At 43.7% G+C, this 27584-nt stretch overlaps 2 protein-coding genes and 1 long non-coding RNA gene across 3 annotated transcripts; 1 reads left to right on the forward strand and 2 right to left on the reverse strand.

Moving 5' to 3' along the window:
- Positions 1-1962: 1962 nt before the first annotated feature.
- Positions 1963-27229, forward strand: LOC144198313 (uncharacterized). Its single transcript, XR_013326687.1, has 4 exons — positions 1963-2058; positions 4399-4460; positions 18494-18678; positions 27129-27229. It is a non-coding gene; the product is annotated as an uncharacterized LOC144198313 (long non-coding RNA).
- cyp4v2a (cytochrome P450, family 4, subfamily V, member 2a) lies at positions 18301-22071 on the reverse strand. The gene is made up of 11 exons (XM_077719246.1): positions 21843-22071; positions 21639-21751; positions 20715-20800; positions 20432-20622; positions 20290-20359; positions 20092-20218; positions 19868-20032; positions 19686-19788; positions 19366-19500; positions 19029-19208; positions 18301-18650 (listed from the first exon to the last, which is right to left on the reverse strand). Exons 1-11 carry the CDS (start codon positions 22021-22023, stop codon positions 18490-18492), a joined length of 1512 nt encoding a protein of 503 aa, XP_077575372.1. The 5' UTR covers positions 22024-22071; the 3' UTR covers positions 18301-18489.
- On the reverse strand, positions 23248-27408 carry tlr3 (toll-like receptor 3). Its single transcript, XM_077719247.1, has 6 exons — positions 27241-27408; positions 26570-26819; positions 26332-26495; positions 26019-26213; positions 24088-25952; positions 23248-23786 (listed from the first exon to the last, which is right to left on the reverse strand). The coding sequence occupies exons 1-6, from the start codon at positions 27265-27267 to the stop codon at positions 23546-23548; spliced, it is 2742 nt and encodes a 913-aa protein (XP_077575373.1). The 5' UTR covers positions 27268-27408; the 3' UTR covers positions 23248-23545.
- Positions 27409-27584: the final 176 nt, after the last annotated feature.

The following is a 27584-nucleotide window of genomic DNA, read 5'->3' on the forward strand; positions in this document are numbered from 1 at the left end:
TTGTGGGCGGAAAGCAAAAGCAAAGCAAAGCAAGTCAAGGAAAAGAAAAAAGAAATGCCAGTAAAGCCGGAAACAATCACGTGCAGCGACCATTCCTACCTACCTTTAGCCTTTGCCATTCGAAAATAGGAAGCTTGGCATCATGGTAGATGGAAAATGACCAAAATGTGCACCCACTGACAATCCATAGATATATATGTATTTTTTTAAAAAGGTGTCACTCTTAAAATAAATATGTAAAAGAGCAAAGGGAAAAGATGTTTGCGAGCAAAATATTCCACTAGGATCGAGTCGATGTTATTTATGTCTAGCGGCATAAAAGGCAGTGTGTTTGCAGTCAATCTTTCCGGTTTGGGGGAAATTATTGCTTAGATTCGGTTCATTTTGGAGGATTTTTCAGGTCAATTTTAGGTCGTTTTGACTTGCTGATAACCCAAAATCATTTGGAAGTGACTAATAAAAAGGATGTGACCTAGAAATGCCTTCACATAATTGAAAATAATCCAAAATGTATAGGTAGTGAGCCTCAAACCTGCCAACAAATGTACTAAAAGTGATCTAAAATCAACATTAACTGTCTTTAATCCACCCAAAAGCAACAAAAGTGACCTGGAAATGCCTCAAAATCATTTGGAAGTGACGAATAAAACTTATTTAACCCAGAAATGCCTTAAAACTACCAGGAAATCATCCAAAATGCCCATAAAATGTACTAAAAGTGATCCAAAATCAACATAAACTACCTTTAATTCCCTCAAAATCAACAGAAGTGACCTGTAAATGCTCTAAAATTAGACGTCATTGCAACAATTCTCATTTTTTAGCAACATTTACCTTTTTTCAAGATGTTTTGGACGTCCACCGGCGTCATTAGCAGCTACCAAGTGGACCAAAAAGTCTTTATTTTTTTTGTTAGTTTTGCTTTCAATGTCTTTTAACATGTTCATACAGTAAGTGGTGGGCAAGTGACAACATGGAGCTAATGGAAAGTCCGTGTCAATGACAGGCCCAAAGCGTTGAAAGTGATGACATTGAACGATCGGGACATTTTTTCTTTTTTTTTTTTTATTTCATTTTTTTTTAATACATGGACATATGTGCGACTGGGTCTTGCCTACTGGGACGCCTGGCTAAAAGCCATCACTCAGCAAGGCCATTTAGCGCCGCGACCATCCACACGGAAGCTTTTCTAATATCGTGAAAGCTCGCCGCTACGTTCCACTCATCCTTTTACCACAACAAACACTCGTTTTTTATAGTCGCTTTGGCATCAGGGATGAGTACTGCCCTAGTAAAATGTGCTAGTTGTTACTTTTTCCTTCCTTAGTAGGCTCTTAACTGAAATTTAGCATGATTTCGCTTGACAAGATGCTCACACGCTTAGCTAGGAGCAAGTTAGCATATAATTAGCCTAGCATGCATGTTTCATTCAGCTCCAAAAAGCTACTTGTTGTTGTTTTTTCTTCCTCAGCATGATTTAGCTTGACCAGATGCTAACATTCTTTGCTAGGAACAATTTAGCATATAGTTAGCATAGCTTGCGTGTTTCCTCCAGCCCCAAAAACATAGTTGTTGGGTTTTTTAGGAGCTTAACAGAGATGTAGCATGATTTAGCTTGACAAGATGTTCACACTGTTACCTAGGAACAACTCCGCTTATAATTAGCCTAGCATACATATTTCATACTGCCCCAAAAAGCTGGTTGTTGTTTTTTTTCTCTTCTTTAGCAGGATCTCAACAGATATTTAGCTTGACAAGACACTCACTCTTAGCTAGAAACAATTGAGTATATAATTAGCATAGCTGCATGTTTATACAACCCCAAAAAGTTTATTTTTGTTCTTCCTTAGCTTAATGTTAATAGCAATTTAGCATGTGGCTAATTTTTACAAGATGTTCATACTTTTACCTAACTAAGAACTATGTAGCATATAATTAGCTTAGCATTCATGTTTTTCAGGATATGGGAGAAACTTAACACATGAAGGGGGATTGGACCCTCGACCTCAGAACTGTGAGACCAACATGCAACCCACTTCACCACCGTGCTACCACAAGGTAATGAATAATTTTCAAATATGAAATTTGTTTGTCTATCATGGTTAGACGGAACAAAAAAAGCATTGTCTAAAAGTGAAGAGGAAGTCTGCCATATTTGATTTAAGCAGACATTTTAATTATGTAGTGCCCCTCGGAATCATTTAAAAATACAGCCCCAAAAAGCTGTTGAAGGATGTAATTTGGTATAAATGTTTAAGATGAGCCGACCCACCTAAAAAAAAATCCCGAAATGCAGTCCGAGGAGAAGCCAAAACGCAAATAACTCTGGCACGTTTAACAGTCCAAGCGCCAAATAGCTCCTTTTTCTCGTCAGCCCGTTGTTGTTTTTTATTACCCAGCATGCACTGCACTCTCGCTCACCGGAGGCCGTGGCCGATTGGCGCGTGTGGCTTTAGTGCACGCGGCAGATAACGGGAGGAAGCGAATTATGTGCGCCCCGCTCGCGTTCGATTGTACGCCCACCTTTGATGGGATTGACCGCTGGACGGCGTCCGTTCTTCGGAACGGCGCCTTCACGCTGGGAAGGAAAAGTCACTGGCGGCCATTAACGGTGTTTGGCGTCCAGTCGAGCTCACATTTTACACATTTTAGATGATTTCATGTTGATTTTTGGGTAATTTATTGTTCATTTAGGAATATTTCTGGCATATTTTGGGTCATTTGTGGGTCACTTTCTGATCTTTAGTAATTTCAGGGTCACCTTGGTTAGTTTCAGGTGACTTTGTTTTGATTTTCTGTCCCTTTTTGATGATGTCAGCACATTCCCGAGTCATTTTTTGGACATGGGCCATTCGCCCAGAAATTATGATCTTTTGTTGTTTTTCCGAGTTAAATTGTGAACTCCGCCCGGCGACAAGTGACTTTTCGATTTCCGCCAAAGACGTCCCGAACTTTAACCCCGAGTCTTGGCGTCCCTCCAACGGAGAAACTTTTTTTGAGACAGTTACAGCGATAGAAAATATGTCTTTAATGGACTTCCAAATGTAGTCCGAAATCCAATTACGCCGTCCTTGACTTGAAGTTCAAGTTGGAGCAAAAAATGGAATACGATCGTAACTTTTAGGAGAAGCCACGTTTATACATTTCAAGAAAATAAGAAGGAAAGATAGTCAAGGTGAGTCAAAATGTAATTAACGGCATACAGGAAATTGATTATGGCTAAGACGCCTCTATTATTTTGTCACGCGAGTCAAAATCAAAGACGAGCTAACGCTACGATCCATATTGGAAATCAAAGAGGTTTCCACTTTGTCGCTCCCAATTTAATTCATCCTTTGATCAGCTTCCAGGCAATGTTAACAACTTTTCATACTATTATTGTACTTACTATTTATATTATTATTCAGCTTCCTAAACTAGTATTTTGATATTAACATTTTTTGGTCTTTTTCAATGTATATGCCACTTTTTTGCCCCACAAAAACCTAATTTAACCATTTAATTTGACTTAAAATAGTGAGTTTACTTTGTAGTATTCTTGTGGGAAGATGAAGCCACTTTTCTGCTCCATTTTATTTATTTTTTTTAACTGAGCAAAGCAACCCACACGCGAAAGCCGTCACCAAGGTGAGGTAAAACGTTTGATTTTAAGCCGGAACGTTGGAACGTCGTTCCGGTGGAACAGCCTGCGAGCCGCCCGCACAAACCTGCTCCAAGTGAGGGGGGGAGTTCAGAGGTCAAGTTTGCCCGTTGAGAACGCAGATGGTAGCGCAATTGGCCCTAACCGACTCACGAGCGAGCGCACATGCTAACTTTGGTTAGCATGTGTGCTCGTTCATGAGTCGATAAGCGAGTCGCTCTTTCCCTAATTTTGATGTTACAAATACTGTGGCGGCAATAGACGTCAATGGCAGACTAAGGAAAGTAAAGATACATATTATCTATATATACTCTTGATGTGAAAAAGGGGAAACAGTTAATATTTCTCATTGTATTTTTAATTATTGCATTCATTGAGACCCCTATTTTTGATGTCATTATTATTTTTATGCCTTTACAAAGTATGTTTAAGAAGGGTGAAGAGTAAATATTAGTTTGATTTCCATCGTTTTCAATGAAAGGATAAGCAGTAAGAATGAATGAATCGTTAAGAGTGGCTAGTAGTTTGTTATGAAATTACTACTGTATTATGCTGGATTGATTTGGGGGATACAGTGCCCTCTGGTGGCCTCTGTGAATTCGTGATGCATCACTCATCAACCACATTTTACTTTTGCACCTGTGTGTAACATGAACGAGCGTAGCAAGCTTCGGGTATGTACCAAGTATGATGAAAAATCATCTAAAACAATGAATATATTATTAATATTGTTGTCTAACGGGTCGCTTATGTGTTAGGACAAAGAATTGTGGGAAAAACTTGAAGATATGACGAGCGGCGGTCGACGTTTTGATGTCCGGTAAGTCATGTATGTTACTAATTAATTAGGCCGTAATGCTTAGTTATGCTCTAATATGTTATTTTGCTCATGTATGTATTGTTTGGGAGTTAGTAATAAGAGCAACCGGAGTTCGTCATGTATTGAATATTATTGTAGTCGCTCTAGTATAGAAGTTGTGTAAATATAATGCTAAATAGCGATTAGCACGGAGCTAGCGCTAGTCGCTCGCGAATGCACTTTGTGTACTGCTTATTTAATGCTCAATGTGCGGCCAGTTAAGCTTACTTTGTGTTCATTAATGTGCTTACTACTGACATGCTGTGGTATTTTGATAAAACGTGTGAAGGTAAGTTGAAAGTGTTAATGTGCTTACTGTAAATATGATGCGTCATTGTGTTCTTTCGCTAATTCACTCGGTGAGGTAAGTTCAAAGCATTTGTCAATGGTTCATTGAAAGTCGTTAATACAAAGTCATCTTTATAATATTTCTCTGTACTGTATTTATGGGATTTACATCTTGTATGGCCTGTATTGGCTGTACTGTACATGATAGGGAATAAGGCAGTAACGTGTACATTTGTGTTTGAGTGTAATAATGTAGACAGACTCGTTTTTATTTTGTATTTGGGATTTAATACGCTTTTAAAAGTGAAATTATGACGCCAATGCATGTGCAGGTCGGAATAAATGTTATTATAAGCATGAATATGAACCAACAAGTTAAAATTTTGTAAATATAGGTATGTTTTTGACCTGATAACTCGATTAATTGAACTCCGTCGTCCATTATTTAAATAACCCAAAGCCCCAGTCTTAATTAAAACGATAAACAACTCTCAACCAAAAATAATCGTCGATTAATCGCCTATCAAAATGCCGTGGCGTGTCATCCCTGGTCGGAATTGAACTCTTCCCGGCCGCGTGGAAACGTCTCGTGCCGGCGAGATGGTTAGCAGTTGCCAGGCAACCCACCATCCGCTCGCCTCACGTGCGCCGTGGAACGTCGTGCGCCCGCCGGGAAATTTTTCTTAAAAGTTTATAAATAACCCGAGAGGAAGGTTGAGAAAGCCGTGGCGTGGGCGGCGGAAGCCTCTCCATCCCGTGACGCCACGCGGGAGGTCAAGGGTGCTCGTCCGTGTAGCTCCCCGCGCTTGTCTGCCTCCATTGCGCCTTTTTTTAAATGTGGGGTGACGGGTGGCAGCGGGGAAACTACCGGGGGAAGTAGTGGTGGGTTTGATAGTCATTGTTGCAGAGGTAGGAAAGAGAAATAGGCAGCACTGTCATCTTTCATATTTATATATGTTCATTTCGTAGTACAAGGGTTCGCGGGCCGCTTTAACGTCAGCTTGATTTCACGTGGGCCAGACCATTTTAGATATATTTATTTTTAAGTAAATGAACTGGATTAAAAGCCCTGAATATTCTGTTTTTTATTGATGTAAAACAATGTTTATTTTAGATATTTTTTATATATATATTTAGATTTTACAAAATGATTTTTGAACTAAAAACAGAAAAAAAGGATTAAAAATGACTGATTGATTTAAAAAGGGGTTAAATCAGGAAATTTAATATACATCGAACTATTTTTAGATATAATATTTAAAAATAAATGTATTAAAAGAACTGGATTAAAATCCCTGAATACATTGGAGTTAAAAATAGATCAAAATATTTGGACGTCCATTGCCGTTAGCATTCACGGCCCAGTTGAAATCAATTGGAAGGGATGGTAACGGCACCCTCCTTTTTGTCACGTGCTAGCTAAACGCGTAAGCGCTAAAGTCCTCGTCGCGGCCCCGTGCTTAACTTGTTCGGCGCTTTATCCCGTCTCGCTGATGTTTTCGTCCTTTTCGACGGCGCTCCGTCCTCGCTATGCTAATGTCGGCCTTTGATGTGTAAGCAGAGGGGGGAGGGGCTTTTGTATAGACATTTTGTGCTTTCCTTAATGAGGAGGATTCACTCCTCAAATCAATCCCAAATTTCAGCAAGCGTTTTTGCATTAAATGAGCCGAATGGGCTTTAGCTTTCGACTATTTTAGTCTACAAATAAGCATCCGATTGACCAAATTGGCTAACGTAGCTCTTAGTTGCAGTGAATTAGACCTCTATAGTTGTCATTGGCCGGAAGCCAGTCCATTTTTTGTCATTTTAGGGGACTTACAGATTGCTTCTTGTACATTTTGGATCATTTGCTATTGATTTGGAGGGACTTTGTTGTCATTTTGTTGCTTTCCGGCTGATTTTTGGGCATTTCTAGGTGACATCTTGTTAGTTTTGAGGCATTTTAAGGTTGCTTTTTAACTCTTTGGCTGCCGTTTGGATGGCAATTGTGGGTAGGAAATGTCTTGTTGGAAAAAAATGTAAACATTTGTGTACGTACAAAAAAATGATATTGCGATATGTGAATTTACGATAATCAAGGGATTACTGCAGTTCATAAAATAATTCATTTCCTTTTTTTACGGTATTTTTTTTGGCTGTGACGCCAACCGCGGCAATTGTAAAAAATAAAAAGTTTCTATAGGAAGACTTTCCGTCTTTTTTTGACTGCCGCGAAATGGAAACGTTGGCAATCTACTGTATATCATGGCGGCATATTTCCATTAAGGCGGCTATAATTGTGACTTCTTATCGTATGGCGTAATAGTCGCTAGCAGTTATTTTAATTACGAGTCAGGGCGCCCGGCGGAGACACCGATACACTCTACCTTATTGCAATTTAATCAAAGAATTAATGAATAAATGAATAGGACAAGTCAATTTTCTGCGGGTTAAGAGTCCACCCACGGAAGGAAAATACATTTCATTAAAAGCCAACGCCTTCTATACCAGTCCACGTCGATTTCAGTACGCGCGACACCGAAAAAATGGGGTGTTTAACTTTTCGCTTTAGTTCGTATTCGACTCGCTTGGCTGCCCTTGACGGATATACACGTCCAATTTGATGACACTGCCCTCTAATGGTAGGAATGGGTTGGACATAAATGTTTTCTTAGTAATTTGTGATTAATTTCACATTTTCCAATATTATGTCTATTTAATAAAAATAATATATCAGAATAATGATTGTTTATAAGATTGATTAAATTAATTAATTGATAGGACAACTGCTTCAATCAAAAAAGTAAAAAAAAATCATTAAAAAAGTCTAAATCTTCAGGTATTTAATTTTATCCTTTGCTCTTACTATTTTAATGAATTAAATCCTAAATTTTATCTTACACATGTATATATATTTCTATATTTTTCTTATTATATTGTATTTTTTAAACATTTTTTTCCTATTGTAATTTTAGAATGATTTAAATATTTAACTATTAAATCTGATTTTAATATGTATAACAAAAACATTCTTTGATTCATTGCTCCCAGTCGAAAAATTGTTTAAATATTTAATTATTCTTTTAAAAATCATCCTAAAAAACAAAAATATTTAATTTACCGCTCCCAGTCGAAAAATAGATTTTCTATAATTATTGTTTATCCTCTTTTTATCCTTTCATTTAGTTCTATATTTGAAATAAATCCTATATTTAATACACTTCCTTATTTCATATATATTTCTTATTATACATTACTAATAAATAAATAAATAAATGGTACATACTCCTGAATTTAAAAAAGAAAGCCTCATTAAATATGAATGTGGATTCATTAGCGGATTAGCATTTAGCTCTTGTGAGTCTGCCTCCAGAGGGTTAAAGTGGCAACATTAGCTTCCTTCCAGCTCAGTTTGCAAACCCCCCCCCCCCCCCCCCCCCCCGAAAAAAAAGCCGAAGAAGAAGAAGAGAAAATCTCCAGCTGCGCTTCGTTACGGCAAAATGACATAAGACTCATTAGCGGGCGCTTTGATTAGCATATCCTCGCAGCACGTGGCTTTTTGTCAATTAGCCGTTTTTATTTCTCCGGCAATGTTAATTAGAATTCCGACGGCGGCGGCGACGGCGCCTCAACGGCGCCTCCGAGGGCTCGGGCCCCGCGCTTCCTGTAATTAACGCCGCTCGTGAACAAATGGAATCGATAAATACGAGGTGAACAACTCGAAATAAAATAAACAACAAAGACGTTGCAGTTTCCAGTAGATGGTGAAAATATCACAATTTTTTCACGTTTTTTTTTTTAAAGATTGTTTTTGTTTGAGCAGGGGAGATTTTTTTAGGCTAATTTACACAAGTTACCTCAAGTAAAATGAGTTTATTTTTATTTTATGAAACTTAAAACTTATGTGGAAGTGACTTGGGACTAAACATTGAAGTACAAAAAAAAAATCCCACAAATTACAGTCAAAATTTCTCAATATATGGCATGGGGTGACTGATTATTTGCCGCATAAGTTTATTTATGCAATTTGTTTGCAAACTTATTTTGGTGCTTCACTTTTAAGCAGATTTTTGTAATGTTATACAGTGATAATTTTACAATTGGCACACTGCGAGTCCCAGGGATTCGCTTGTCTGAAAACTGTGCGTCCCAGGAAACTTGTCACGAGTCCCAACATACTACGGATGCAAATAAAACATAAACAACGATATATAAACATTCAGATTTAATTTATTTATTATATGGTTTAGGGTTAGGGTTTATTTATCATTGTACTAGTCTTTCAGCTCGTAGATCCTCCTCTCTTTGCAGCCAAAAGTCTTTTGAAATGTGCGTATTTTTCCTTGCTTCCCCCGTTTTGCTTCATGATCATCGATCGAATCTTCTGCAGTTCTTTTCTTACTAGTTGTATTTTTAACTGCGAAATAACTATCCAGACTGTTTAGCTTTTTCTGAAACATTTTTTATCTTTCTTACACTATTACGAAACTCTTGCTATCGCTTTCTCTCCTTCGTCTGCTAGTGTCTGCTAGTCTCGCGAGAATTATTTCGCAAAGATTATGTGGAATAAATTGGTTTGCTATCGGATATATGTGTTTTGGTTTTTTTTTTTGATAAAAATTTCTTTGCGTCCGAAAAAAGCACATTACTTGAAATTGTGCGTCTGGAAGAAAAGCTGTGCGTATCAGACGCAGGACGCAGAGGTAACGAGAACACTGGTTATATTGCTATTTATTATCATTATACTGTTGCGATAGCTCTATATACATTTGGAAATAGTTCTTTTTTGTAACTTGAATATTATGTAAGTAGAGCAGTACTTTATATGTAAATTCCGTAATTTGATCCACAGTCCTCAAAAAATAAAATACAATTTTGACCGATTTTGTAACAGACAAAAATGAAAGATAATCAAAAAGACGCCATCGTACGTCCGTTCATTTTAGACGCTGTCAAAGTAATCATTTGTGACGTTTTCTCCGTTTAAGTAAGACACCTCGTCTTTTGGCGACCTTTGGACGGGAAGCAATAAAGGACGGACGCCAAAGAGGCGCCGTCAGCAGCACGGGCGCCGGCACCCGCACGTGAACGCTATTGACGTGCTTAGCTGACACTTTCCGCCGCGTCGTCCTTGCTCGGACCGTCTCGCGCGTTGCAGTGGACGCGGCAAAAAAGAAATAAAAAAATAGAAAGGCGTCTCCTCGAAACTGACATTGCTTTGCTGAGTGGCCACGTCAATAACGCCGCGGGAGGAGGACATTTGTTAGGTGGGAAGAAATGCTAAATGCCCTTCACTTCGGCTGCTATGGCGCCCCCGGTGGCCAGGGGTAGAAAATAAGTAGGTTTTTTTAATAGCAATTGAGGGGAGAAAATAACGTGAATAAATATAGGTGAAAACTGCACAAATAATTGCGAAATATAAATAAAATGTAAAAAACTAAATAAAAAAATTGCGTAAAATCATAAAAAATATAAAAATAAATTCTCCAAATTTAAAAACCGAAAAAAGAAAAGATAAAAACAAAGCCCGGGTAGAAAAATAAGATTAATTTAAAAGATTTGCACACAAAAAGTGAAAAAAATGCCTGCAAAAAACATAAAAAAATAAAAACTAAACTAGGAAAACAAGCCTGAAAAAAGTAAATGTTAAAGTAAACTGAAAAAAAATTGCAATAGTGGTAAACTATGGGTACCATTTAGAGAAATATGACAGACAAATATTGCTTCCACTTCCCATAAATTCCACGCAATTAGCCAGACAAGGCTTTTATTTTTATGAAATGCTTTGTCACCAAACATGACACATTTATTTCCCTCTTAGCGCGACTCTTCATTTTTGAGCACCCAAAGACAGCGAGCAATTAGGCTGGATTGTGTCAAGTCCATTAAAAGACGTACTCCTCTTTTTAAGACCTCTTTGTGCATTATCTCCAAGGTGACAGCTGTTTTCCGCCAAACCACGTTACTCCGAGGGTGACGGATGACTTTTTTTGCTTGGCCCGCTCCGTTAAAAAGTCACTAAAGTCGCGGAATTGCGTGCGATGGCGAGAAGCTAATGGACGCCACGTCATTGGCTGACAAATGCTATCAAATATTGCCTATTTTACTACGCCAAGTTCCTAACAAATTACTAAATTTGTATTTTGTATCAAAATTATGAACATTTTTTAAAAATGTAAGCAATGGAGTTAATTGTGGGTGATCGCTTGTATTCTGAGACATTGTTGGGTCACTTTCTGTAAAATTTGGGTCATTTCCTGTTTGTTTTCTGGCATTTTTGGGTCATATGTTGCTTATGGGTGAGTTCTTGTTGATTTTGGGTCACTTCTGGTATTTTGAGGCATTGTTGGGTCACTTTCTGTCAATTTTGGGTCATTTTCTGTTTGGTTTTCTGGCATTTTTGGGTCATATTTTGTTTACTGGTGACTTAGGGTTCATTTTGGATGGCTTCTGGTATTTTGTTGCATTGTTGGGTCACTTTCTTTAAATTTTTGGTCATTTTCCATTTGGTTTTCTGGCATTTTTGGGTCGTATCTTGTTTATGGGTGACTTCTTGTGGATTTTGAATGACTTTTGGTATTTTGAGGCATTGTTGGGTCACTTTCTGTCAATTTTGGGTAATTTCCTGTTTGTTTTTGTGGCATTTGAACTTGTTAAACAAAAAAACATTGTTCTTGGCTAGAAGCAAAAAGACAGCCGACGTTGTAATTTTCACGGGCGTGGAGCTTTAATTTATTTGTTGACTATAAAAGCAACGTGATATTTTGTTAACCTTGGCCTGCCTAAAAATATGCACTTTTAATACATCATACGCCATAAATTGTTGAAAAATCAGCAAGGTCGTTTTTTTTTTCCAGCCGCATAATTCTTCATTTAGCTTCCTATTAGAATTTATACGTCCATATTTCCCGAGCCAACATTCGACTTGATTTGATTAGGAAAAAAAAAGCAAAGTTGTTGCTTAAGTGCTTCTCGCGCTGACCTCGCCAAATGGCCGCCATTTCATTAGCCTCGCTCTTGCTGGTTTTTCCCAACTCTGTGGAGAGACACTTTTCTCAAGTCACTTCCTCTTCCTGGATAGCTTCCTGTTTACTTTTGAATGTTCTCAAGTCCCTTCCTGTTCATGGATAGCTTCCTGTTTACTTTTGAGTTTTCTTGGGTCACTTCCTTCACATTTTGGGTCATTTGTTGGTCATGTTAGCGCATTTCTGGGTCATTGCTGTTGATTTTGGAGTTTTCAGGGTCACTTTCTCTTCCTGGTTGGCTTCCTGTTTACTTTTGAATTTTCTTGAGTCACTTCCTGTACATTTTGGGTCATTTGTTGGTCATTTTTGGTCATTTTCTTGAATCACTTCACATTTCATTAAGTATATTTTATTTTAGATAAATAAAATTTTGTAGGGTAATATGTAGGGTATACTTTTTTGACATTTAAAGGTTTTTTTTCGTGTCAAACAAACGAGCGCGGTCAAGAAGCAAAGGCGGTGCCGGAACATTCTGGGTCAGACAGCTGAGGAGGATTAATTTAATGCACTATAACGGGATAACAGCAGGGGATTCTGGGTAAAGACTTAAGCCACAGAGAAGCAAAATGGCCAGAAAAAAAGGCCCTTTTACAAAGAAAAAAAAGAAAGAAAAAAAAAGGGAAACCAGGAAAAAGTAGCGACCGCTCATTAAGGCATAGCTAATCCCGGACAGGAAGTGGTCGTTCGTTAGTATTGGCGCTGACTAAGTCCAGGTCTGGCTAAATCCCCCTTGCACCCCCCCCCCCTCCCCCACTCAACAGTGGTGTCAGTCAAGGCCGAGAGGGACTGTAGAGGTCTTAATGGCTCTCATTAATAATACATCTCTCTTCTAATTACGGACACTAATGAGAAGTCCACTGTCCTTTTTCTAATGAGACAAGAAAGGAAGAGAAAAAAGGGAGGAAAAAAATAAAAAAAAACTGAATACTGTAGAAATGGATGGCAGCCAGCCAGCCAATCAAAACAATATTTGCACTTTTTAATCCCCGCCCACTTCTTTTAAAATATAGTACATACAGCATAACAAAAGAAATTAAAGAGCTTAAGGACTGTTCTTTTAATATAAAAAGTAAAACTAAAAAAAATAAACATAAAATAATTTGAATTGTTAATAAACTAAGAAATAAAATGTTTAAAAGTTAAATAAATGAAAAGTTGATGGTGATATTTGCCTTTAGTTGTTTTAAATCCTGTATATCTGCTGTTAATATAATAATGATAAATACAAATATAATAAAAGGAAAATATTTATTCATTTAAATGTCAAATAAAATAATACATTGTATACTCCAAATGAGTTATTTTGACTAATGTTTTCTCCCTGATATTCAGAAATGAACTAAACAGATTTGATTGTGTGTTAGCTTGCGAATAGTCCAGTTTTTGCGACAGTTTTGCGCTCATTTCTCATTCTTCCAAGAAAATAAAACCCCTCGGTCATTTCCCATTTTGTGTCCAATAGAATTCCTCGGTCCAATTCCAAGCTTTGCCAAAGCGGGATCCAATTTGTTCTTTGTTCTCCCACTCGGCCCGAAAGCCCGGCCGCCCGCCCGGCTGATAAATAACCCGAGCGGGAAGGCGGACAAAACTTTTCGCCTTCTCATCCATCACATGGGACGACGACAGAGATCTCGCCATCCCATCCTTTCTAAACGCCGCTCTTTTGCCCACTTACCGTATGTGTCACTAAAAATATCTAATGATGACTGAATCGAGGCTACGGCTTATATGCGCACAAATTAGACTTGACCTGTAAAGTGACAAAGACAAAACGCCATAACGTAAGACAATGCGGTCATTTATTTCAAGATAGAGAAAAGATAAACAGTTAAAACGCTATAACAACGTCTATGAATGAAATTCAAGAAAAAATATGGAGCGTATCTTGCATAAAATGTGAAAAAAACTCATCTTTTTGTAAATTTCGTAAGTAGAGCAGTGCTTATATATAAATTCTCGACAATATTTTCAAAATAAAATAATGGGGAAGGAAATTCAATTACTTTTTTGGAGAATTTGGTAACTTGGATCTTTTCTTTTAGCTCAAATCACTCATTTGCGTATAAAACATGTCGTAACCTGAAAATGTTGTACCTTGAGGTATTCGTAAGTAGAGGTAAGACTATCTCAAAAGTAGTAGTAGTTCTTAAGATTTTCCCCTTCAAAGTAACACATTTTTACTCCCTATTGAAACCATGAAAATTTCTGAATCAAGGGACGGCTTATACGAGGGAAATAGTCAAATTCAACCATTTTTAGGCACTTTTAAGGCTATAAAATGCAGTCATTTTAACATCGACATATTGACTTTGATGGGAAGTTAGCCCTTCCCAACATGGCCGTCCGTCAAAGCCCCATTTCCCCTTTGGCTTCTCCCTCTCATCACGGTAATTGGCAATCGGGGAGCCCGTCGTCCTTGGCCGTCCGTCCGGCGGCGCACGGTGGCTTTTGCGCGCCGGGACAAATGGGCGGCGAAAGGCCTTCCCGACTGCGGGTAATTGGCGCCGACGGCTGGGCTCCTCCGGCTGTCCGTGGCCCACTTAGGCCGGCCCCCGTCCCGGACCTTTGTTGGGGCCCTCTTTTGAAAAAGCACTCCTGCCACGGTAAACAAGGGCGCCGGCGCCGTCTTGAGAAACGACCTCATTGGGGAAAAATCGATCAAGAGCCAGATGAGAAGGCCCGCCGCCATTTTCCATTCTTTTCAACGCCTACCGCACAAAAAAAGCCAGAACTTGAGGTGCTTTTTGACTCGTCGTTTCCTAGAGCCGTCGTTTTTATGGTAGCGATAGCGTGTGGGACTTGCAGTTCCGGGGTCGAGGGTTCGATCCCGATCGATTTGCATGTTCTCTACGGGGTTGACTGCGTTTTTAATATATTTTTAGATTTTACAAAATAATTTTTGAACTAAAATCACAGACCAAATGAATTAAAAAATGACAATTATTGATTTAAAAGGGGTAAAATCAGTAAATTTAATATACATCTATAATCTACATTTGAATTTGATCCTAAAACAGAATTGATTGACTTTCCCGGGCCACACAAAATGATGCGGCGGGCCACATTTGGCCCTCACGCCGCCACTTTGACACCTGTGTGCTAGGCTATTCCGTGAGTGTGATTGGCTGTTTGTCTCATTGCGATTGACTTACCACCGATTCAGGGTTGCTCAAGTTGTCGTCTCGGATAGGCTCCAGCACCCCCAGTGACCCTGGTTCGGACTGTAAATACATTTTTGCCTATTAGGAAGTAGCTGGGGCTTTTCCTGCCAATCCAACCAACGTCGACATACACAAACGTAAAGTACGGTAAAAAGAATGGCGCTAGCTCGCTCCATTTAGCGGCGGACGGCGATCCCCGAGGCTGGCGTGGCCTTTTCTACGGCGACTCTAATTACCCGCTCGTTAGCGCGCGGCGCCCGACCTGCTCTGGCTCCTATTTTTTTTCTCATTTGGTGCCTTATTCCCTTTTTCCCTTAGTCATTTTCCGAGGGTGATAAGTTAATGAGGCGCTAATGTGCTACACCTTGAGAGACACGCGCGACGGGCGCAAAACGTACAGCCGCCGTAAAGCCGAAGACGCAAATTGCCACGTGGCAGAAAAAGAAAGGAGAGAAAAATAATATCTCTCTCTCTCTCTTCCTTAATGATTTTATCTTTAGTCCCAAAAGGAATAAATGACATTTCAATAAGAAAAACGCAAATGGTTTTGAGATATGAGCTTTGGCCACGCCCCAAATTCAAAAGTCAAAACGTACAAGGTCGCCCAGCGTGTTTTCTGTTTTTCCCGCCGCGTTATTTGGGAAGATTTTGTCATCATTTCATCATTTGCCACATCATTCACATTCAGCGGGGATTTCGCTCTTTTTACTCGCCCTCATTAATCCCTTTTTCTTCTTCTACAGTCTTCTTATTTATTTCTTTATTTTTTGTTTGAATCCCAACGCAAGCGTCGACCGGGGGATAAAAAAATAAATAAAAAAACAGCGCTGTTTTGGCGGTCGGAGCGTGAATCGTTAATGTCCGCCGGGCCGGCGATATTCAAATTCTGACCCACTTGCGGCCGATGACGTGTGAAGGAAAGGGGAAAAAAAGAGCTTTGACGCAAAAAAAAAGAAGAGAAGAAGAGAGAAGACAATCGCGCGGATGATGACGAGGCGCTTTTCCAGGGAGGCGGCGGCGGGCGGCCGGCGGCTTTCATCTGGGCTTCCGCCGCGGCGTCATTCACAAATGGGATTTTGCTTCCATTCACGTAAAGCGGGACTCGGCAAAATGCCCGCCGACACGCTTTCTTTTATTCTCTGGACCGGGCACAAAGTCCTCTTTTCTTCTAAACATGACTTAAACGGTGCAAAAAGTTGGACACGCCAGGAGAAGTCGTCACAGAAAGTTGTCAATTGATTAAGAATGTCATTTTTTAAACCAAATGGACTACATTTCCCATGCATTGAGAGGAGGAAGTGACCCAAAATGACCAAGAAGTAAGCAGGTTGTCCATTATGGACAGCACCTCCTGCATGAGTCTGTGGAGGCCCTCCAAAGCTCTTTCAGCAATAGACCCTCATTGCAGGATGTCCAAGGAATGACCCAAAATCAACAGAAAGTGACCCAGAAATGCCTTAAAAATTTGCAGGAAGTGGATCATCATTTACAGAAGGTGACCCTGGAATGACCCAAATGTGCAGGAAGTGGCCCAAACTCAACAGGAAGTGACTAATATCAGCAAGTAACCAAGAAATGCCTTAAACTGTGGAGGTAGCTTAACATCATTTACAGAAAGTGATCCTGGAATGACCCAAAATCAAGAGAAAGTGACCCAGAAATGCTCCAAAATGAACAATAGTGACTTTTCAAGTGGCCTAAAGTGCCGTAGCCGCCATTGACAAAATCCATTCAGTGGTCTGTCTTTTCCAACTGGGCGCAAAGTAGCACCTATTTGATTTCTGTTCTTTTGGGAGTGGTCACCGGGGCCGACTGGAAGTGATTGTTATTCCACAAAGAGGGAGTGAAACTCGGCGGCTGCTTTTCAAGTGGCTGAGGCTTCTCGCTAATGATCTTGACTTTGCCTCTTAGCGCGCCGCCTTTGCCCTCCAAATGCTAATGAGGCGCCCTTCGCTCCGACTAATGTTGAATTATGAAACAAAATGGAAGGCAGAGAGGGGAGAGCTACGTGGTGAGCTTTCTCCACCACGCCTTTTACCTTACTTACTTGCGCTCTCTCCAGAGTCAAAATGTGCCAAAGTTAGCTTGCGCGCACGCTCGCGGTCGTGGAAGATCTAGCGTGCGTTGTCGCCTCCTTGTGGACATTTGGGGAAATGACTTTCATTTTGACAAGTAGGCCAGCGCGCTCATGTGCAAATTTCTTCATCGTCAGCATCAGCAACTTCATCCTCATCGTCACTATGGCGTTTAACCCTCTCGTTGCCGTCGACGACGGCGGGAAATGTCGGGAGTTGTCCAATTGTCCTCTTTAAATGCATTTCCGTCCTGTTGGTGGCGCCGTCGTCGTCGTCATTGTCACCTTCTCTTCTTATCTCTTTGATCTTCATCCCACATTCCTCGTGGATTGGGATTGGGATTATAGTGTTACATATAATTTGACATCCTCATGCTGTCTTCCTAATCTTATCAAGATCCGGATCATTATCTTTCGTTATGGTCCTCTTTATCCTCGCCATCAGAAGAATTCACAAAATTTTCATCAACATGATTAGATTTATTGCCCTCATCCTCATCTTTATCCTCATCATCTTCATCCTCATCATCCTCGTCTTCATCTTCAACCTCATCTTCATCATCTTCAACCTCATCTTCTTCCTCCTCTTGCATCCATTTTATCGTCCACTTCCCTCCACGGACCCTCAAGCTCCTTTCACCTGCTTTTTCCTTTTCCGCCATCTTTTATTTTCCCCCATTCCGGTGTTCTTCCAGCCCTCCCCGACATTCGAGGCCGGCCGAATATCTCGGCCGCCATTGATTATTTGCCGGGGGAGGGGCGGTCGCCTTGAATAATTGAAACGGCCCTCAACCCCGGCGCGCCACTTCACGTCCGGCGTTATTGATGGAGATCGTTTGTCATGTCGCCGCTGACCATTCATCCCGGTTGACCCCCGTCCGTCCGTCGCCTGGAGTGGCCTCCAAAGTCACCAGACCTATGTGTGTGTCTTTGATTAAATCCCCAAATTTTACAGCAAAATGAATTTGCGCGTGGCCATTGGAGCTGTTTTGGCTCAAGCGAGCTGGCTTTTGGGATTGGCTGACCTTTGCGCCGCCGCCGCCGCCACGGCATAAACGGGACACAAATTGCAAGCCGCCAGATAGCCCGCGGCAGCTAATCTGCTCTTTGATGTCTACAATTCAACACACTCATCTTTCCGCACGTTATCAAAGGCGTGGTCATGTTAATCCACCGCGCAAATCGATTGAAAACAGCGACACGCTCTTCCGTAACCACATTTTTTTCTTCCTTATACCGTGTCGATAGGAATTAGCGACCATTGACCATGTGAATCAAGTTGATTACTTTGTCATTTATTCATTTTCCGTACCGCTTGGCGGTCCTGGGGGTGCTGGAGCCCATCCCAGCAGAGTAGGTTGGTGTCCCATTGTGGGCAGCTCACTTGGATAAAGACATGATTTTTCTCCTGATTAAAAATGGCTGCTATCCTGATTGCATGTCATAATCAGAGATTTTCTTTTTCAGGGAGACTTTTCCAAACGGATCCAGATGCCGTTCTCGGGTCGCAAGATGAGACCGGCCGTCGGAACCAGTTCCTCTCGCGACTGAGTGGCCGTCACCTGGAATTTGCGCAAAATGGACGACAGCACCACCTTCTCCTCCATCAAGGCGAATCGTTGACCTGCCGGAAAAAACACCAGTCTTCAATTGTAAGTAGCCAGTGGCCATCTTGCTTCTATGGTGGGTGGGGAGATTGTCTTGTGGGGAGATCAAATGGAGGAATTTATTCATAAGTTCATGTCAGTTTTAGAAAACATCTCGTTTTTCCATTTAGGCTTTTCCTATTTTTAGTTCGACTTTACCCCATCAATTAAAAAATTACATATTTACCTGTTCATTCCCTGCCAACCTTGCCTTCCCCAGAAAATTGGCCTTGTCAATTTATAGTTCAATATTTTTTGTAAGGCAAGCACACCAAATGTGGCCAGTTACCAAAATAAGTTAACTTAAAATGAGGATTTTATCCCTGACCCAAAATGGCCACCAGACAGGCACTTACCGATGCAGTTGCGGAGCCCGGCGGAGAATGGGATGTACGCGTACGGCGGTCGGCCCAGGCAGTTTTCCGGCAAAAAGCGTTCGGGTCGGAACTCCTCGGGCTCGGGGAAGTAGCGAGGGTCTCGGTGGAGGGCGAAGGGGAGGACCACCGCGTTGGTGCCGGCGGGCACCGTGAAACCGTCTGCCAAAAGACAACAAAAAAGGAAATATATAAAAATTAAAAAAATAAAATACTATATCACATTGACCTGATCTATTGTTGCTAGGTAGAATTTATGATATTCCCCTCAAAAAATGACCTAATCGGACGGTTATCGCGGCGCTTTATTTCTACGTACTGATGACGGTGTCTTGGCGGATGCTGCGTGCAAAGAAGGGCACGGAGGGAAAAAGGCGCAGGGCCTCCTTGATGACGCACTCCAAGTACTTGAGCCGCCTGAGGTCGTCCATGCTAGCCACGCGTTCCGACTCGCCTTTAAAAAAAAAAACTAGCGTTAGCGTAGCACGATAGCCACCATCGAACCAACGAGTCGTCGTTTATCGCGGCCAGTCAAAAAAGATATGCTCAAAAGTAAATGCATTTCCTGAACCGCTTAGCTTTACGAGGTTCGTGGGGGGTGCCGGAGTCTACCCCGGTGGCCTTTTTGGGCGGAGTTACCGAAAACTTCCTGGAGCTCGTTTTGAACTTGGCGATGCACGTCTGGGTGAGCTCCTAGCAGGTGAAGCGCCCAATTCATGGAAGCCGCCGTCGTGTCGTGGCCCTGTCCCACAAAAACAAACAAAAAAACCCCGAGCGTTAGCCTAGCTGTCCTTGTTTTTTTGGGGTCAAAAATCATTGACCTCAAACATGAAGGTGTCCACTTCCTCCTGAATGTCCCCATGGCTCATGGCGTTCCCATCTTGGTCTTTGGTCTGAAGCAACATGTCTAGAAACGCTCTCCTCTTTCTGTCCTCCGACCCCGACCCGTCACTCGTCTTCAAACTCTGGGCTCGTTCGCGGATCACCTGCCGAGAAATGGACCAAAATAGAACCCGAGAAAATCAGTCAAAAAGGGGCCTCTCACCTCCATAGTGAAGGAATGCAACGTTTTGAGCGTGCTGTCGTGCACGTTGGCCTCGCCAAAGTATTTGTAAGTCAAGCTGGGCCAGAACCATGGCGCCCTCTGGCGGCGACTGATGATATCACTCATTCTGAAAGACGGAGATGGAGCAAAGTGTGTCATTTCTTTCTGGAATGGCGTCCAAAATCCAGCAAGACTCACTTGTAGATGCTCCGGACGTACTCGGACTCGGAATTACTCTGAGCGTGGACTTTTTTCCCCATGGCCGTTTCTGGAAACAAATGAGGAAACTTTTACTTGGTCTACTTTCAACGTCTTTAGAGCCTTTTTCGCGTCAACTGACCGCAAATGATGTCCAAGGCGCACAGTGTGACGTCATTGAAGCAGTCGAAAGGTCCGGCCCCGACCTTAGAGGACAACTTGTCCACCAGGACCTGGGCCTGCTCGTTCATCACTTCCAGGAAGTCTTGCAAGATGCTAAAGTGGAAGGTCGGCGTCAGCATCTTGCGACGCTCGCGCCACTTGGCGCCCGTGCTGTCAATCACGTCGGTTCAGAAAAACAGTTTTTAAGAAGAAGGAAAAGAAACCTCCCCAGGTCGGTCGTCCCGGAACGGGGCGGGGCTTACCTGGTGAGGAGACCGGTTCCCAGCCACGGGTGGAGGAAGCTGTAGACGCTGGATTTGTCCATGTGGGCGGGGTTGCTCACTATAGGCTGCGCAAAGTCAACATATTTAGGGGTTATGCAACGTAGGCTAATTGTAGGCTAAATTGACCTGAGCTAGGATTGGTTCTTTTTTGTCCCTTGGCAGGATAGGCGCTTCAGAAAATTAATTAATATGGAGTTAGAGGGCGTGGCTAATTAGGAAGGTTGGCCTTCTATGGTCTAGATCACGTGTTAAAGTGGCGGCCCGGGGGCCAAATCTGGCCCGTTGCATCATTGTGTGTGGGCTGGGAAAGTAACTGTCTGTTTTAGGATTAAATTAAAAGTATAGATTTATATTAAATTTCCTGATTTCCCCCCTGGTAAATCAATAATTGTCATTTTTAATCCATTTTTTCTATGTTTTTAGTTCAAAAATCATTTTGTAAAATGTAAAAATATATTTAAAAAAAGCTAAAATAAACATTGTTTTAGATCTATAAAAAAACGGAATATTCAGGGCTTTTAACACAGTTCTTCTAATCCATTTATATAAAAAAAAGAAAATCTAAATATGATATCTAAAATAGTCTGACCCACGTGAAATCAAGTTGACGTTAAAGCGGCCTACGAACCAACCCGAATCTGACAGCCTTCCCGTTCAGTAGCAGCCAGCAATTGTCAACAAGCCCACCCACCGACCCACCCGTGCATGAGGCAAAAAGGATGTGGGCGGGACCAAAAGACTTTCCTACCCATATGCTTTTCATTTTCAACTCGAACACTTGTGGGAACATTTGTGACAGCTCCAACATTCCCAAAATGAAATGAATTCCATTCCAAAAGAAGCAAAAAACAACAATGCGTGCTACTTTTTCTTAAGTCAACAATGGCGGGGGCGGCGACCCACCTCCACGGTCTCGGCGTGAAAGAGAATGACAAAGGGCACGGTCCCCAGCCACAGTTTGATTAGCGGCGCTTGGCGGAACTCGTCGGTGTAACCCTGAATTTGCTGGAAGAACTCTAAAACAAAACAAATTTACACTGAAAAAACCCCAACCTGGCAACCCGCCCCTCCAAAATTCCAGCTTTTTTCCCCCCCCAAATTCCTCACCCACGGCGTCAGTCTTCAAGTCCAGCGCGTTCCCCAGCAGGGGGTACGTGGGCCCCACGGCCTGGATGGGCTTCATCATCAGCCATTTTCTCAGGTAGCCCCTCAGGTGCTGGTAGACCAGCGTCGACAGCGCCACCAGCAGGCCCACCGCCAGCGCGGCGCCATAGGCGACCACGGCCATCTTCCTTCTGTCTTTCCGCTCCGCCCGACCCCGGCTCAAGTAGCGGCCGCGGCGGGGAGGGGGGGGGCTGTCCCAGAACGCCCTTTGCGCTCGTTATCTCGGGCCACGTGCTTAAACTTGAGCTTGTTTTTTTTTTCCTTCGAATGAACGGGGTGGGCGGGGCTTTTGCCACAAAGACAAACAAACCAGAAAAAGACACATTTAAACACACGCTAGCAACAAACATCGCCATGCTATAATTATATTAACCAACTAGCGCTAGGGAGTCAAACTCGGGTTAGTTTCATGTGGGCCGGACCATTTTAGATATCCTATTTAGATTGTTTTGTTTATAAATGCATTAAAAGAACCAGATTAAAAGCCCTGAATATTCCGTTTTTATAGATCCAAAACAATGTTTATTTTAGATTTTTTGATATATTTTTTAGATTTGACATAATGATTTTTGAACTAAAAACAGAAAAAATGGTTTAAAAAATGACAATTATTGATTTAAAAGGGTGAAAATCAGGGAATTTAATATACATGTATATCTATCATTTGAATTTGATCCTAAAACAGAAAGTCGGCACTCATCATTGACTTTCCCGGGCCGCACAAAATGATGCGGCGGACCAGATTTGGCCCCCGGGCCGCCACTTTGACACCCATGCTTTAGAATGTGATTCACGTAACGAATTAATGTTTCGAGGGTCACAGAGGCTGGAGCCGATCCCGACGAAGTAGGCAGGGCGCACTCGGAACGGGTCGGCGGCCAATCGCAGGGCATCAGATACAAAGGAGCAGTTATCAGTAATGGCGAGTACGGGATTGGGAGGCCAGAGATAAGGAGGACGGAGGTAGATTTGCCAAAAGCCTGGAAAAGTTTGAGTCTTGACAAGTGCAATCTCATTCCGCTTGCTTGAACTTTGTCAGTCAAAGTTGAGCTTTTATGTAATGATGACAGAGAGTGGGCGGAAATTCACAACACACATTTATTACCTATTAGATTCTCTATTAATATTCATTCCAGTGGCCAAGTTTAAGCCTGCCTAAATTGACCACAACAAAAAGCATCGCTGCATGAAAATAGCACTCAAATACAATCAGCAAAATAGAACACTTAAAAAAAACAATTTTTAGATGAAACATTTCACATTTTTTGCAGTTTATAAAAAAGCAAGAATTAATGAATAATTTCCTCCTTTATCATTACTATTGATTAATATGTTTACCTGTTTACATTCTATTTTTAATGTTTGTTTTTGTTGTTGATGATCTCGTGTTTGGCTGGATTTGTCCCCTCAAGTAATTGTTTATAGTTAGAATTTTGGTTTATGGTCATTGGCAATAGAGGTAAGTCCAATCTTTTTTAAGTGGGAGGTCTGGCAGTGAATGTATCAGGTCATTTTTTTTAAATGACTAAAAAACAGTCATTGTGCCCACCAAAGTTAAAGGTCAACAAAAGCCCTAACTTTTCCAGACCACAAAATATTTATATTGATTTCTTGGCATGATTTTTTTTGAAATGTTTGGGTGCTTTTCAAAGGAAGGGCGATACAGGGCGCGTCTTCCCCAGGGCGATGAGCAGCTGCTGGTGGAAGGCCAGGGCCCGTTCCTCTTGGCCCGCCGGCCAGTCTAGCACGCAGTGGCGCCTCAGCATGGCGCGGCGCAGGAACAGCGACAGCCACAGCTTGTAGTCGGGCACGTCCTCCAGCAAGACCAGGATGACCGAGTCCCGACTGGCCTCCATCACCTGGTGCAAGGCATGATGGGCCTTGAAGCTGCCGCCAACGGGACAAAAAGGGCATTTTCTCACGGGGAAAAGAACAACTGCCCCCTAGTGGCGTCGACCGGCCACGCTTACAAAAAATAACGCCCAGCGTCCACGAAGAAAACGGCAAAGAAAAGCCAGAATCAAGCTGAAGATCCATTAGCCAAGTAGTCGTCCCCCGGACAGTTCGTCTCCCCGGACAATTGGTCCCCCCGGACAATTGGTCCCCCCGGACAGTTGGTCCCCCCGGACAGTTGGTCCCCCGGACCGCTTTGGGGACCCTCGAGTTTAAGAAAAGCCCTTGAACTTACCGACTACACCAGGGATCCAGGAGCAGGCTCTCCGTCACCACAAAAAGAATTCTTCGCGAGTTCCTCATGTTGGTCACGATGGACTCCAACTGAGACATCCCAATCTCCGCGTCGCGTTCCTCCAGGAAAAAGCGGCAGCCGCAGTCCTCCAGGGGTAGGACGGCCTCCTCCACCCAGCCGCCGTCCGCCTCGGCGTGCACCACGTAGGCGTCGTACCGGAAGCGCCCGCCCTCCTCGCCGTCGCCACCTTCGGCGCCGTGGCGGAAACCCAACGTGCGGTTGAGCAGGATGTTCCAGTAGAAGCGTAGCCTCCAGCCTTGGAAGTTCCAGAGCAACGGTATCACCGTCAATAGCGCCACCAAGATGGCGCTCAGCAGGAAAAACGCCCGGAAGGGCGCCAGGTCCTTGCAGGAGAGAGGATCAAAGTCCGCCACCGAACGGTTGAAGTAGGCCAGCGGCGTGTTGCACCTGTAGCGCTCCCTCCAACCGGGAACCGCGGCGCCGCCGCTGCCGTTCAACCAGGTGACGAACCACAGCATGCTCTCACAAGTGCAGTCGAAGGGATTCCGCTCCATCTGGAGGTAACTCAGGTTGGACAGCGGGGTCCGGAAGACTTGGGGTCTCACGCTGGTGATCAGGTTCCTCTGCAGACGGAGCACCCTCAGCGAGCTCTGGCTGGCAAACACCGAGTCCTCCAGCTTGTTGAGGAGGTTGTTGCTCAGGCCCAATTCCCGCAAGGCGCTCAGGCCGCTCAGGCTCTCCGCCGGGATCTCGTCCAGACCGTTGTTGTCCAGCTGCAGGGAGCTCAGGTTCCCCAAACCCTTCAGGTAGAAGACGGGCCCCCCGGCTTTGGCCTCCTTCCACAACATGGCCAGGTTGTTGTGCTCCAGCTTGAGGACCCTCAGATTGGTCAGTCCGCTCAACAGGTCCACCTTCAGGTTGGCGATGTTGTTGTTGCTCAGGTCCAAGTAGGTCAGCTCGGCCAAGGGGCGGAACGGAGACGGCTCCGAGTTCAAGGAATCGGCCGTCAGGCTCTTGCTCAGCGTCAGGACCTCCAGTGCGGGGACGCCAAAGAAGGACTGGGACACCAGAGTGACCGTCTGCCGGTTGTAGGACAGGTGGAGCTCCTTCAGCCCACCCAGGCCCACCAATTCCTCCCCGCTCAGAGTCTGCCGGATGAAGTTGAAGTCCAGGAAGAGCTGGCTGAGGTTCCCCAGGGCCGAGAAGGCGCCGGGCCCCAGCCGAGAGATGGCCGCCGCCGTCAAATTGAGCTTCAGCAGCGACCCGCCCAGCGAGGACAGCGTCTCATTGGAGACGCTCTTCAAGGAGGCGTAGCTGCTCCAGCTCAGGTCCACTTCCCGGAGACCCCTGGGCCCCGTGAAGGTGCGCCCGTCGACAAAGTGCACCGAGGTGCGCCGCAAGCACAGGATCTCCAGGGCGCCCAGCGGCCCGAAGGCAAAGTCGTCGATGATGGGCGTGGCCGAGGCGTGGCTCTTCACCAGGGCCTTAGTCAAGTCCAGCCGCTTCAAAGCACCCAGACCCCCAAAAGTCCCCTTGGTCAAATGCTTGAGGTTGTTGTCCGACAAGACCAGAGTCTCCAGTTTGTCCAGCCACCGGAGGGCGCCCTCTTCCATTTTCCCCAAGCCGTTGCTCGACAGATCCAAGAAGGTCACGTTGGTGTCCCGCAAACCCCTGAAGGTGCCGTTGGTCAGCGTCACCAGCTTCATGGACCGCAGAGACAGGTGGCGCAAGGACGTCCCGGACAACGCCGAGCAGAGTTTGGAGATGGCCGTGGTGCCCATGGCGCTGCCGTCCATCGTCAGAGTGGACAAGCCGGAAATGGGACGGAAGGAACCCGCCTCCACCTGCGTTACCCCAAAAAAAGCCGTCACTTTGGCCAGACGCCGGGGAGATAGCTAAGGGAGCCTTACCGTTTTGATGGTGGAGGATTCCAGGTCCAGGACCCGCAGAGACGAGGAGTTTCCAAAGAACGCAAAGTCATCCCGAGCCAAAGTGGAGAAGGCGTTGAATCCCAGCCTGAGCTCCGCCAAGTTGGCCAACTGAGGACTGGAACCCAGTTTGGCCGAGTCCAAGTTGTTCCCGGACACGTCTAGGACTTTCAGACTCTGAAAAGCAGACGAGATGGCCACGCCCACTTGGAAACTTTTGCCTAGGGTCGGACAACCCAGAGACCCTCGGCTGCTTTGGTGACAGCAATTGTTGGCTTTAATTCATCCCGGTTACCTTTAGCCCGACGAAGGGTTCCCCTTTCAGTTTCAGCCGATTTCCCGACAAGCCCAAGTGGGTCAGCGAGCCGCAGCCGTCCAAATCCTCTTTCTGGACCACGTGGACTTCGTTGTGGTCGACGCAGAGCGTCCGCAGGCGGGGCAGCGCTCGGCACAGTCCGCCTTTCAATACAGACGTGAAAGGGTACAATGGGTACGTACGCTTGCCGCTAACCACTTTTCCATCTGTTGGATACCTTCCAGGACGCTCAGGCTGTTGTAGCTGACGTCCAAGCGCAGCAGGCCCGAGTAGCGGCTCAGGGAAGCCGGCAGGATCCCTTTCAGCCGATTGTGAGACATGTCCAAGCCGGTGATATTGGCGGGGAGGTCCGGCGGCACGTCACTCAGTTTCCGGCGGCTGCAGTCGGCTTCGGCACCCCGCACGCGGCAAGGGCTTTCTTCCCGGGAGGAACCTAAAAGCAATGCCATTTGGCACGCCAACAATACCTGCCGGGGGTGTCGGAGTGTCACCGTTTCACCACTAAAAATTGTCCAAATACTCTTTTTTTTAATATTAATGTTTATATTACACATTCAAATAGAGGAACTTTTAGCTTGTAAATGTATTTTGATAGTCAGTTCCTCCTTTCAAGTATGTCAAGATGATCCAAATCCACATTTTTAAGCCTCTCAATAGTCATAAAAAAAATAATAAAAATGACAAAAAGGGAAAAACAACATGCAACAATGTTCTTTTTTAACATTTTTGTAACAGCATACACATTTTTTAACCAACAATCCCACTTTGTTTTGCAGCATTTTAGTGGCAAAAGAATGGAGCTGCCGTCTTCCACTCCCAAACGGATTGGACACAAAAGGCACCGAAACTCCCAGAAATCCTCCCATCCAACTCCCGGTAAGCTCTTACCATGTTTTTCCCGTGTGCCGAGCTCATGCTTTTTTTCCAAGGCGGAAGGAAGTCTGCGTTTTGTTGTTGTTTTTTTTTTACGGCCAAACAAATCCGGACGTGAGATTTCCAGCCGTGCTTCTTTCACTTCTTCTTTTTGTTCATTCGCTGGCTGCGCTTGTGCGCCGGCCCCCCGTTTTGAGCGACTCCTAGCGTGACTTTGGCTCTCATTTTTTAGCCCTGACGTGGTAAAATATAAAAAGTGGGCGTTGTCTGACCACTCCCACTTTGGCCTGGATTCACACACGCGCTTGTACAAACCTGTTTGGACACTTCCAGTTGCGTGCGCTCATATCAATATGGGA

Source organism: Stigmatopora nigra, chromosome 6 (assembly GCF_051989575.1).
Source record: "Stigmatopora nigra isolate UIUO_SnigA chromosome 6, RoL_Snig_1.1, whole genome shotgun sequence".
Classification (NCBI taxonomy): Eukaryota; Metazoa; Chordata; class Actinopteri; order Syngnathiformes; family Syngnathidae; genus Stigmatopora; species Stigmatopora nigra.